Source organism: Prosopis cineraria, unplaced genomic scaffold (assembly GCF_029017545.1).
Source record: "Prosopis cineraria cultivar Desert tree isolate PC_DT_omini unplaced genomic scaffold, ASM2901754v1 PC11, whole genome shotgun sequence".
In the NCBI taxonomy this organism is placed as follows: Eukaryota; Viridiplantae; Streptophyta; class Magnoliopsida; order Fabales; family Fabaceae; genus Prosopis; species Prosopis cineraria.
In genome coordinates this window covers 13,154,140-13,166,534 of record NW_026555342.1, presented here as the reverse complement: position 1 = coordinate 13,166,534, position 12,395 = coordinate 13,154,140, and the positions used below count along the sequence as shown (strand labels likewise).

At 32.6% G+C, this 12,395-nt stretch overlaps 2 protein-coding genes across 2 annotated transcripts; both read left to right on the top strand.

The window, feature by feature from the left end:
• Window positions 1-3,271: 3,271 nt before the first annotated feature.
• Window positions 3,272-5,310, top strand: LOC129286598 (cytochrome P450 71D8-like). The gene is made up of 3 exons (XM_054922547.1): window positions 3,272-3,890; window positions 3,976-4,410; window positions 4,564-5,310. Exons 1-3 carry the CDS (start codon window positions 3,417-3,419, stop codon window positions 5,185-5,187), a joined length of 1,533 nt encoding a protein of 510 aa, XP_054778522.1. The 5' UTR covers window positions 3,272-3,416; the 3' UTR covers window positions 5,188-5,310.
• Window positions 5,311-8,415: 3,105 nt separating this feature from the next.
• On the top strand, window positions 8,416-11,260 carry LOC129287055 (uncharacterized). Its single transcript, XM_054923197.1, has 5 exons — window positions 8,416-9,175; window positions 9,579-9,797; window positions 10,154-10,243; window positions 10,621-10,725; window positions 10,855-11,260. Exons 1-5 carry the CDS (start codon window positions 8,618-8,620, stop codon window positions 11,086-11,088), a joined length of 1,206 nt encoding a protein of 401 aa, XP_054779172.1. The 5' UTR covers window positions 8,416-8,617; the 3' UTR covers window positions 11,089-11,260.
• Window positions 11,261-12,395: the final 1,135 nt, after the last annotated feature.

The window sequence follows — 12,395 nt, the reverse complement described above, 5'->3', positions numbered from 1 at the left end:
CTATGTAATGTAAAAGGGATTACATTATGTAATCATGATTCCTTTAAAAGCTGCATCCAGATTACATAATAAGACCCCATGAAAGGAGATGCAGACCTCTTATAATCCATGAGAAAAGACATTATTGCTCATAAAAAAATCAACCTAATATTTCGACTCTTCTTCACCATCTCCACTGCCGCCGACCTTCACCACTTTTTCCAGTAGCTCTGTTGTTCTTTACTACTCACCACCATGTCCGGCAACATCGTCGGCCATAGTAGGGGGTGAGATTGATGAACCTTTTAGCCGAAGAGATCTTTGCACCATCAATCTCCTTCACGATGGGTGCCGTCCAGTGGATCTTCTTCACGATGGTCATCGTGCTCGGCACTATCAATCTCGACAGTCGTAAGCTCCATCGCCTTTCTTTCAAGATCTGATACTGACTTTGTATCTACAAGAATGAAGGATGAAAAATCAAAGGGAAGGAATAAGAACATGATGATTTGCTTGGGATTTCCAACGGCCTTTCTTTGGATTTGCAAGAATGAAGAAGAAAAAATCTGGTTATTTCTTGCTTGGGTGTAAGGTAGAAGACGAGAAGATGATGGCTCTGATACACATCCGCTGGAAAGAATGAAAGGAATTTTTTAAGGGCAATTTTGTCCTTTTATATTTATTTGTATTTTATTATATTTAAAAAATAAATTTTATTTTGCTACTACCAAATGTCATACCAAACAAATATCTTGTAATGCTCATTCCATTTCATTACATTCCCTTTCATTTCATGAACCAAACGGGCACTAAAATTCATTTACCATGAAGTTTAAGGGAAAAAGAACAGCAACAAATGGGATGAGCAGTGATAGTGATATACAATAAAGTAGAGTACAAAGGCTTTGAGTCAAGGTAAAACATGTTTTTACTTTTTAACTCGTTTTTACTCTTTTCTCATTTCAAACAGTCATCCTTATTTATTTTTTATTTTGTTGTTTTCTTTTTGAGCATGGAGTTGCCAAAAAGAGATGCTCTGATCCACAATTAGGCCATGTCATGGATGTGTCTCTTCAATTTCATGAAAAGTCATTTTGCCAAAAAAAAAAAGAAAAAATGACAATTAAAAACCTTTTAAGAACATTAATATCAATTAAAGACTATAACATTTTAAAATTTTAATTAAGGATCATAGTCCTTAATTGAGATAAAAAAACACAGTTTGTGAAGTGAGATTCACTAACGTCACTTGGAGATTCCCTAACTCAACTTAAAAAAATTATTAACGTATATTGTGAAAATATGAAATCCCAATTGAAAATCATTTGTTTAACAAAAAGTGCCACTTGAGAATTCACTAACTTGACTTAAAAAAATTTCTAACATATGTTTGTGAAAATATAAAACTCTAATTGAGAATTGATTATTTAACAAAAAGTGTTACTTGAAAATTTACTAACTAGACTTAAAAAAATTAATGTGTATTGTGAAAAAATGAAATTGTACTTGAGAATCGATTATTTAACAAAAAATGTCTTGTCCAAATTGAGTTTTTTGGTTAAACAATATATTCTCAAGTGAGGTTTTATGTTTTCACAATATACATTAAAAATTTTTTTAAATCTGGTTAGTGAATTCTCAAGTGGCACTTTTTGTTAAACAATCGATTCGCAAGTTTAGTTTTATATTTTTACAATATACATTAGCAATTTTCTCGAGTTAGGTTAGTGAATTTTTAAGTGGCATTAGTGAATCTCACCTCACAAGCTACATTTCTTTCTATCCTTATTAAGGACCATGATCCTTAACTAGGATTTCAAAATGCTATGGTCCTTAATTGAAATTAATGTTCTTAAAGGGTCTTTAATTATATTTTTTCAAAAAAATATTAAAAAAGTTTCTACATACTTCTAAATATTTCCTATATTTTGTAATATTCTTATGTCATTTGTCCATTTTAAAAGTATTTTTATGTCACTCTTCCATGATAATACATGGTTTATATGATTTCACAACTGAAAAAAAAAAAAAAACTTTGATTTTCCTTGTTCTTTGGTTACAAGATTATTTGTAGAACATGACTGAATATACCCTATCTAGTCATTCTAGTTACTTCGTTCTCTTCCTATTTTTGTTTTCCATTTCTTTCCTTTTATTTTCAAATAAATAAACTTTTATGAATCTAAATAAAAGTTCAAATGAAAATCTTAATGCATCCAGGTGCAGCATAAAATTTATTTTCCTGAAGTTTAAACGGGTAAAAAGGGGAGTGGAAAAGCCAAAGGAAAGTGGTGATGAGAACTATTTTTGGGGAGTCAAGTGATGAAATGAAAATCTCAAGGCCTATAATAGATGCGCGTCCGCACTCCATAGTACTTATCAGTGTGATAAGCATAGAATACTCATCATCTTAAGGGCTTATCTGATCCCTTAATTTTATCATCATATGATCTCTGTCATCCACTTTAAATTTATTTTTTTCAATGTTTTAATATTATATTATTAAAATAAAAATGTATAAAAATGAAAATCTTAATATTAAATATGGATTGTCTTCCAAGTTTAACAGAAGATAAGTATCATGTTATTCATTTTAGTTGATGAGATTTGAATCGTCTAAATTTAAAACTTTTTATTTTTATCTCATACTTATCAAAATAACAATTATAAATTTTTTAAATAAAATTATTTATAATCAATTTGGCTAGTGCAAGTTTAATCTAGATTATCTATTTAATATTAAAATTATTTATACTTTTATAAATTAATTATCTAAATATAGTTTGGACAGTATAGATTTAATACTAAGATTTTTATATTTTTTATAAATTTTTATTTTAGTAATATAATATTATAAATATTAAATAATAAATTTAAAATGGACAGTGAAAACCAACTGAAGATAAAATTAAGAATTTCGATCAGCCCTTGAAGTTCATGCTCATCAAGCGCTGATGAGCGCGCTGAGTTTGCCAACAGACGCCCGCAAATAAAAAAGACAAGATCCATCAGGAAAAGGATTCTAATCTCCATTTTTTCCCCATGGTTTTAAAATTAATACTGTAGGCGAGAAGAGAGAAATGTGATCGACCCAATAAATTGTAATGGGCCAAAAATCAGGGAAGTTAAAAACAATAATGAAAAGCTGATACTGTAATATGTACAGGCAATCCTGATCCATGGAATTGACCCAAACGGCACCTCAATGTCAATTGCTGCATGCGTGGATGTAACTTTACATCCATGTACCGTTATGATCCACGTATACTCTATGAAGCTAAGACTAATGAACCAGACTATTGGATAGAGAAGCTGTATGCGGAACGGTAGATTGGATAGAGAAGCTGCATACGGAACGGCAGGTTGTATACCTATATCTATAACTTTAGTCTGTACTGAACGTGTATCAATCAAAAGCGAACACTTGAATTGAAGCTATGGAAACCCAGTTCTGTTTCTTGCTTCTTGTTCCCTTCCTCTTTATACTATTCTTCTTCCTTGGGCTAGCAAGGCCGAAGATTAATAAAGCTAAGATTGAAATCCCAGGGCCATGGAAGCTTCCCCTACTGGGAAACCTTCACCAATTAATAGCAGCAAGTTCTTCATCACCTCCACACCATACCCTTCGTGATCTATCTCTCAAGTACGGTCCTCTCATACGCCTTCAGATTGGGGAGATTTCTACAGTGGTAGTATCATCTCCAGATATGGCCAAGGAGATTATGAAGACCCATGATCTTGCCTTTGTGCATAGACCACAGATTTCTAGTGCTAGGATTTTCGCTTATGGAGCAACAGACATAGCTTTTGCTCCTTACGGTGAGTATTGGAGACAGATGAAAAAAATATGTATTTTAGAGCTCTTGAGTGCCAAGAAGGTCCAATCATTCTCCTACATCCGACAAGATGAGGTACTGATATGCAATAAAATTACAATTTCTAATTAAATACTCTAGCAGTAGTAGCAGGTGATTTATTATAGTTCAATTGCACCAGGTATCTAAGCTGATAGTGTCAGTGGGATCATCAGTAGGTTCGGTTGTTGATCTCACGGCCAAGATTTACTCTTTGACTTGTGCTATAGTTACCAGGGTAGCATTTGGCAATGAACAAGAAGAGCTTCTGCAACTATTCTATGCGGCAATAGAAGTGGCTGGGTTTCGCTTTGTTGATTTCTTCCCTTCATTGAAACGTGTTCATCTTATAATAACTGCGATGGAAGCTAAGTTGGTGAAGATTCATAAGAAGATAGACAAGATTTTAGAGGACATTCTTAAGGAGAATCAGAAGAAGCAGCTCAGATCAGCAGAAGGAGGGTGTGACGGTACTGGTTCTGGGGAAGAAAATCTTGTTCAGGTTCTCTTGCGAATCCAGCGAAGTGGAAGCCTTGACATCACAATTACAAACAACAACATCAAAGCTGTTATCTGGGTAAGTACTCTTTATCTACTGTGTTGGTCTACCGTAGAGTTTATACTAAGTTTAAAGATATTGTGTGTGCCGAGTCAGCACAAAAGGTGGCTACTTTGCAGCCATATGGGTTTGAGAGTGCTTATGATCAATTTGGGGGCATCATTGTTGTAGGATATGTTCGGTGGTGGAACTGATACTTCAGCAACGACAACAGAGTGGGCTCTGTTAGAAATGATGAGGAATCCTAAAGTGATGAAGAAGGCACAAGCTGAGATTAGAAAAGCTTTTAAAGGAAAGAAAGTGATTCACGAGAGTGACATGGAAAAACTCAGTTACTTGAAATTAGTAATTAAAGAAACCCTGAGGCTTCACCCACCTGCTCCTTTGTTGCTCCCAAGGGAATGCACAGAAAGTTGCAAGATTAATGGATATGACATACCCATCAAAACTCAAGTTATAGTAAATGCATGGGCGATTGGAAGAGATCCAAACCATTGGTATGAAGCTGAAAGGTTTATACCGGAGAGGTTCCATGGCAATAATCCTAATATTGATTTCAGAGGAACAAACTTTGAGTACATCCCTTTTGGAGCAGGAAGAAGAATTTGCCCCGGTATTACATTTGGTTTAGCAAGCATTGAGCTTCCTCTAGCTAGCTTACTCTACCACTTTGATTGGGAAATCCCATATGGAATGAGACCAGAGGATTTAGACTTGACTGAAACCTTTGGCATTACCGCTAGAAGGAAGGACAAGCTGTGCTTGATTCCCAAACCATATAGTATTCAATATTGATCCTCTTTGTTTCTGTGTATCTGTAAAAGTTTCAAGATGTATTTTATGAAGCTTTTCTGTTAGACTATATGTTAATACAATAGCAAGTCAAATATCAACTATGAAGGGATAGAAACTCACCAAGTCGAATCTGTGAAACTGTGTCGGCTGGAAAGGTGGAAAGTGGAAATCATATATGAATATTTTTGCAAAGCCAAAACATAAAGCTAAGATTCAAAATCCAAGGGCCATGGCGAACAGCTGTCAGTAAATAAATTATTGTGTTATAATATCTCTACACCAACATTTTCCCCATCAAATTCTGTTTTCTGTTCTGACATTGGTGTTTATGTAATTATCATTTGTGACAACTTTGAATGGAACAAGTAAGGATATACACAGTCTCTGGGTATGTATCTAAAAAAATTGCATTGGTGCCTTGAAAAGTGATGCATTTATCTAGTTAATCAAGTCTTACGTACATAAAAGGTAACACTGTATCATACCGTGTTGCATAAGATGCACCTGCCCGTATTTATACTTTTTGAATGACTCTAGCAGGGTGCACTTGATTAGTCCTGAGGTGTATGTATTGACAAGAACACAAGCACAAGGTGTTTTGTACAAGATCCAATTTGATTGTTCGGGGTTGAATTCTTTGTGGTAAGGTTTGAATTGTGTATGTTGATTCTGGTACATGTCTAGATTTAGCAAGATTTGCTCAAACGTATAATCCTCTATTCATAGGATCTGTCTGTTTATGGTGGGAGGAAGAGTTTCATGGAATTAAACCAGAAATGGAATCACACAAGAAGAAAACAGAGAACGGAAGAAAATGAGAGAAGGAGTATATGCCACAGAAAAATTCCCTTTCTTTGTGGTCTGAGCGCACATTAATGCTATGCCGCTGAACAACTTGCTGGAAGGTGTTTTATTTCTAGTTATAATTATAACTCTAGATCTAAATTATATATGTCGGCGCTATGGTGATTTTTTAAAAACTTATAAATGGGGGTAAAAATAAACTAGACTGAGCTAGACTTTAATCAAATAGGCCTAAATCTATGTGGTAAGTTAGAGGCTTAAGTTTATATAAGGTTTTTCTCACAGTTTAAATCTAAGCTTACTTAAAGTTTGGCATGTACTAAAAACATGTTTAAAAATAAGTCTCTTAAATAAGCTCATACTTTAATTTTAAATGTATCAAATATACTTTAGGACTATTAATATAAATATATAATATAATTTATTAATTATAATATATAATAATTAAAAAGACTTACCAACTACGATACAATATAATAATAAAGTAATAACATTAAAATTAATATATAAGTTCAATATGATTAAAAAAATAATTAAAAAAATAAATTGATTAAAAATCAAATTATGAAACTAATGTTTGTGTGATATATGACATAATGTATTTCCATGTGTAAATAAGTTCGTCTGTTGGGCTTGTAAGTTAAACCTTAAAAAACTAAACCTAGTAAATAGGCCTAATTAAATGCTTGATTTTGATTAAATCTATTTAATAAATATGATAAGCTAGGTTTGAAGTAAGTCAAAAAGTATATTTTTAATAGGGGCCCTAATTATTCTCACCTTTATTTATAAGAAGTGGGCATTTTGTCTTGCTATGACCAATGATCAATAATAACCACTGGTTAAATAATATTTTTTTCATCTTTACATATAAGATGTTTTTAATTAAATTATACAAATTAATAAAAGTTAATTATTTAATTACAAGCACAATAACATTATAATTTTGTCCTTAATTATTATAAATAAAAAAATAATTTTTTTCTCCAAAATACATTAATGAGAGTACGTTTTTTCTCTTTTTAATTTAATAAGAATATAATAATTTATTCATTAAAAAATGCTAATAACCTTTTATATTTAGAGAAAAAAAATTCTAAAAAACTTTTTATATATAGGAATGGAGGAAGTACATATCATTATTTTTCTCTGTTTTTTTTTAATCCTATGTATATCGTTATTCTACTAGTTAGTACTTATATTTATAGTACATGTTAAGAAGGTTGGAGTGGCCATTTGACTAAGACATCGATTCATACTTCGATAATTAAATCATTGTTGAATTATAATAAGACTAGTCATGAACAAATTTATAATCTTAAATAATATACGCTTGAAATAAAAAAGGAGTAATAATCTATAATAATAAAAGTGAATATTTAAATCCCAAACAAAAATAATGTATGCAAAGAAGAAGGGCAATATTCCATTGTTTTCATCCTATATGTGTGTGGTGTCAAATAAGCATTGTGCATTGAGAAAAGAATGATTGACTAAATACATACTCCCTCAATTTAAAAAATATAAAGTATTTTTAATCTTTTAAAGTGTAATAATTATTTTTTTTAAAGCGTCTCTATTAATAATAACTTTATATTTATTGTAGAGTATTTCATAAGAGTAAATATAAAAAGATTGGTTAGTTAAAAAATAAATAATTATTTTATTAAAGAATAATATTTAATTAAAAATATTTTATATTTTTTAACGGATAGAATAAATCAAATAGAGAGAGAGAAACAAAATCACCTTAAGAAATTGACTAAAGCTGAAAAAAAAAAAAAGACCAGCTTTGACCAATTCAAATCCGTTGATATATTCTTTCCGTGATTTTTCAATTGTATCAGACTAGACATGTGATCAATTTTTAATTAAATTGGTTGGACCAATGAACCTAGTTTTAGTTCTCTCAACACTATCATTTGTAAACACTCATTAAATCATGAAAAATAAATATCCCTAACCTTGATTAATGGAGGTGGTGGAGGGTGAAATAAGTTTGTATGTTATTTCTCTAATCTTATTTAAAAATCACTTTTAACATATTTCACTAATATTAAAAAAATATTTAAAACTTATTAACTCTATCTTAAAATTTAATAAATTTTTAATTTTATTTTTATTAAATATATATATTTTAATAACATATTTTTTCTTCAATATTTAATAAAAAATAAAAAAATGAGGATAAAAATTTAATGACGTAATTTATAAATAGAATAAATTTTTTTTTCTTTACCCTATAACTAAGGACGAGTATCTTTTTTATTTTTAAATTTAAGAATAATATCTCGTTCAAGAAACAAACATGAGAACAATTTACAGGAGAACAAAATTATCACCTGAACCCTCTGATAATTAATAGTGGGAGGTGCAGTACTTGGATTTCCTGGAAATGAAACAAAATCAAAAAACAAGGGAGCCCGCGCCATTCACGTGAAAAATTCGAATTCGGACAGCGCTCAAGGAGGCAATGCGCCAACGTATGACACGTGTACTCATCCGACGACTAAAACCTCAACTCCATCTCGGTGCTTCCCAAACTCGAAAACACAATCAATCAATCTCTTCCCTCTCTTCCGTTCTTGCTCACTGAAACTGAAACTGAAGCCTCAATCAATCCCCAATGGCCTCCGTCATCAAGCCTTCCGCCCGCTATAGTACCTACGATTCACGCTCTTCTACCACTTCGTCTCACTTCTCCGACCCCTCTTCCTCCTCTGAGTTCAGCCACAAATCCTCTGGTTCATCTTCTCGTGCTCTCGTTAGAGCCAAACCCTCCGATCTAGCTAGGACTAGAAGCAAGAGTAATAAAACAGACCCCAGCTTGACTACAATGGTGAGAAAGCTCATGGAGAAGAAATCGGCTTTGACAAAGCCTAAGTCTGGCGGAAATCAGACGGCTGGATTGCTGATTCCCTCGGATATTATTGCCGAGGATTTGAAGAAGAATGCGAGGAGGGCCACGGGATTGTCGGCGTTACAGAAGAAGCTGTTTGGAAAACCGGCGTCGTCATCGGAGAAGACGAAGGGGAAGGAGGTGAAGGCCCTGACGGAGGTGAAGGGGAACACAAGGACGCTGGCGATGGTGCTACGGAGTGAGAGGGAGCTATTGAATATGAACAAGGAAATGGAGACCGAGATTGCCGAGCTGAAATTAATGCTTGAGGAGAAGAATAAAGAAGTAAGTTGATTTGAACTTTGTTTATTCTAGGAAACAGCATGTTTGAATGTTAACCAGGATTTAATTAACCTGTGTAAAAGCCTTTGTTATTACCATGCCCTTATTTGATCGAAGAGATTAAACTAATATCTGGAGATTCAAACTTACTCGGATGAGCTACTAATTTTTAACCCTTAGCTGCAATAACTAGCTTAATTTTGGTTTGATTTTGATGATTTTTTGTGGGGTTAGTTTGATTTGATAATGTTGGACTTTGAAAAGTCCTAGATTAGAGTAACTAACAAGTGTGCTTAATTATGCAAAAATTGTTTACGTTCGGTATTCTTTGGAATCCATGTAGTTCAAGCAGGGGGGAATCATATTTGTGTTATCATCTAAAGTCACCCCTTGATTGAAATTGCAGGTGGAGAAGTTGAAGGATTTGTGTTTGAATCAAAGAGAAGAAATCAAGTCACTTAAAAGTGCTATTCTGTTCCCTGATGTGATGAATTCTCAGCTCCAAGAACTTCTAGAGAAGCAAGGCTCTGAGCTGAGGCAGGCAAAACTGGTCATTCCAGCTCTACAAATGCAAGTCTCTTCCCTCACTGGTCAGCTCCAAAGCCTAGCAGAGGATGTGGCAGAGGTATAATTTCATTTGCATTCCATCAGGTCGTATCTTGCATTTAGGTTAACATTTATTTTTAACATCGTGCTTTGATGTTCTCTACTACAAAACTGGACATTGAAATTTACTGGCATTGATATTTAATCTCAGTATGCATGCCACTGAGATGAAAGCATGATATTTTCAGTGTTAGCTTAAACTTACAGACTGGACATTGAAATTTGCTTGGACTGGTATTTATCTATCTGTATGCATACTATTGGGACAACATGATGATATTTTCATTATTTCGTCATAAACTTGCAAGAATGTGTCGTTATTATCAGAAACTTGAGCCTGAGGTAATGGAATCTTTATTGCTTTTTTCTTGCTAGGTCAAGGCCGATAAACGTTCAGCAAAGTTGTGCTTTCAAGGGGACGGAAATTCTCCAAGAACACCAACACATGATGCTACTAACTCTTGGGTAAGTTTACTGGGTGAGAACATTAACTGAAAATTGTGAATATTTCCAAAGACTTGTCAATGATAGAGCACAATAACATTGTTTAATTCATGTAACTGACCTTACTTAGTGGATAAGGTTTATCACTGTTGTTGTTTACAAACTAAATGTCACTCACAGACAAAAATATTGAGTCATGAGAATTTTAAGGAATCATGTAGGTAGAGTCATATGTCTAATTCGAATACTCAACAAAAATCCAACAATGATGCAATGTCTTCTGTATGTGTTTTTGCTTCATAATTTGCAACTAATTTCAGTAGTGGTTCTAAAGATTGAAAAAAGATACTGCAAATACAAAAAGATGTGCTCTTTAATCCTCTTGACATTTTATGCAGGAACTCAGCTCTGAGGATTTAACAACTCCTGGAAGTCCAGATGACTTGTTACTGAAGGATCTAAATCCCTGTTTAACACCTCGTAATGCTAAGTCAAGATCTAGGGTATAAAACTTTTGTTATTGAAGGTTTCTAAGTGCTTGGAAATTAAACTTCCCTTGTACCGGAGCCATCCGTATTCTTTCATCTTCCATACCAGTCAGCTTCTCATTAAGTGTGTTCATATTCCTCCAGGAATTTGAGTGTACAGGCTCAGGATCTTTACATGATGAGAGCTTCTCTGAGGATGATGAGATTCAAGTGTATCCAGTGACGGACTTTGATCGTTATGGTAGGAAGCTATCCAAAAGCTCTGATTGTTGCCAGAATTCCACCAAAAGAGACATCACAACCAAAGGTAGTCGAAGATCCGATGAGAGCAAATCAACCTACAGAAGCTACATGAATCATCACAAACTTTTGATATAAGTCGTCCTAGCTTCAAGTTCTTTTTTGAGATTTCTTGCATTTGTTCCTTGTCATCTTCGTAACCTGTGTATTTCAGAAGCGGCAGACTCAAATATTTAAAGAGTAGATTCTTCCTTTTGGCATATGTGATGAGAGTAAGGACAAGAATGAGGCCACGTAATCAGTAATCATCAACAATCAATAATAAATCCCAATATAGCTTCAAAGTTGGAAATGATTGTAGCTAGTAGCTAACCAACGCCTATAAATTTAGACTAAGAAAATGATACTTCATTTGAATTTCAGCTGAACTGAATGAATTGTTTGTTATTACTATACGTAGAGTAAACTAGGATGTTTTTTTTAAAACCTTATCAAAATTCAAATTATTTATTCCAATTTTGTGTTCTGTTCATTGTGGTAAAAATAATTTTTGACCGGTGGTGGCTTGTGATGATGCTCTTTGCTTGAAAATAGACTTCGGGGGGTTAATATGCTAAGACACTGATTGCATTGTAATTAAGGGTGAAAATAAGTTAGTTGAGTTAAGCTTTGATTAAATAAATGTTTGTGTGATAAATTAGATATTTGAGCTTGACTTGAAGTTTATATAATTTTTTTTTTTAACAATTCAAGCCTGAGCTTATTTAAAGCTTAAATTGGCTTGAAAGTTTATTTAAAATAAGCATTTTAAATAGACTTGTATTTTAATTTTAAACATTTTAAATATACTTTATGACTATTATAAAATATAATATATAATAATTGAAAGGACTTACAAGCTATAATATAATATAACAATAAAGTAATAATATTAAGATAAATATATAAGTTTAATATGATTGAAAATATAACTAGAAATAAAAGAAAAGAATAAATTGATTAAAAATTAAATGGTAAACTAATGTACTTGTGATATACTCCCTCCGTTAAAAAATGTAAGGCATTTTTAGTTTTTAAGATGTAATTATTATTATTTTTTCAAAATACCTCTATTGATATTGACTTTATATTTATTATAAGATATTTAATATAGATAAATATAAAAAAATAGTGTTAGTTTAAAAGTAAGTAACTATTTTATTGGGGGGTGAGATTCGATTATAAATGCCTTACATTTTCAGTATTACATAACACACACACACACGCACACGCACGCACGCACGCACACAAAGGCCTAACTAAATAGGCTTAATTAAAAGCTTGAATCTGATCTGAGTCTATTTAGTAAGTTAAACTAGGTTTAAAATAAGTTAGGCTATAGGCCTTGAACTTATTTCTACCCCTCATTGAGCTCTAGGTTAGACCTTAAAAAAATAGACTTGACT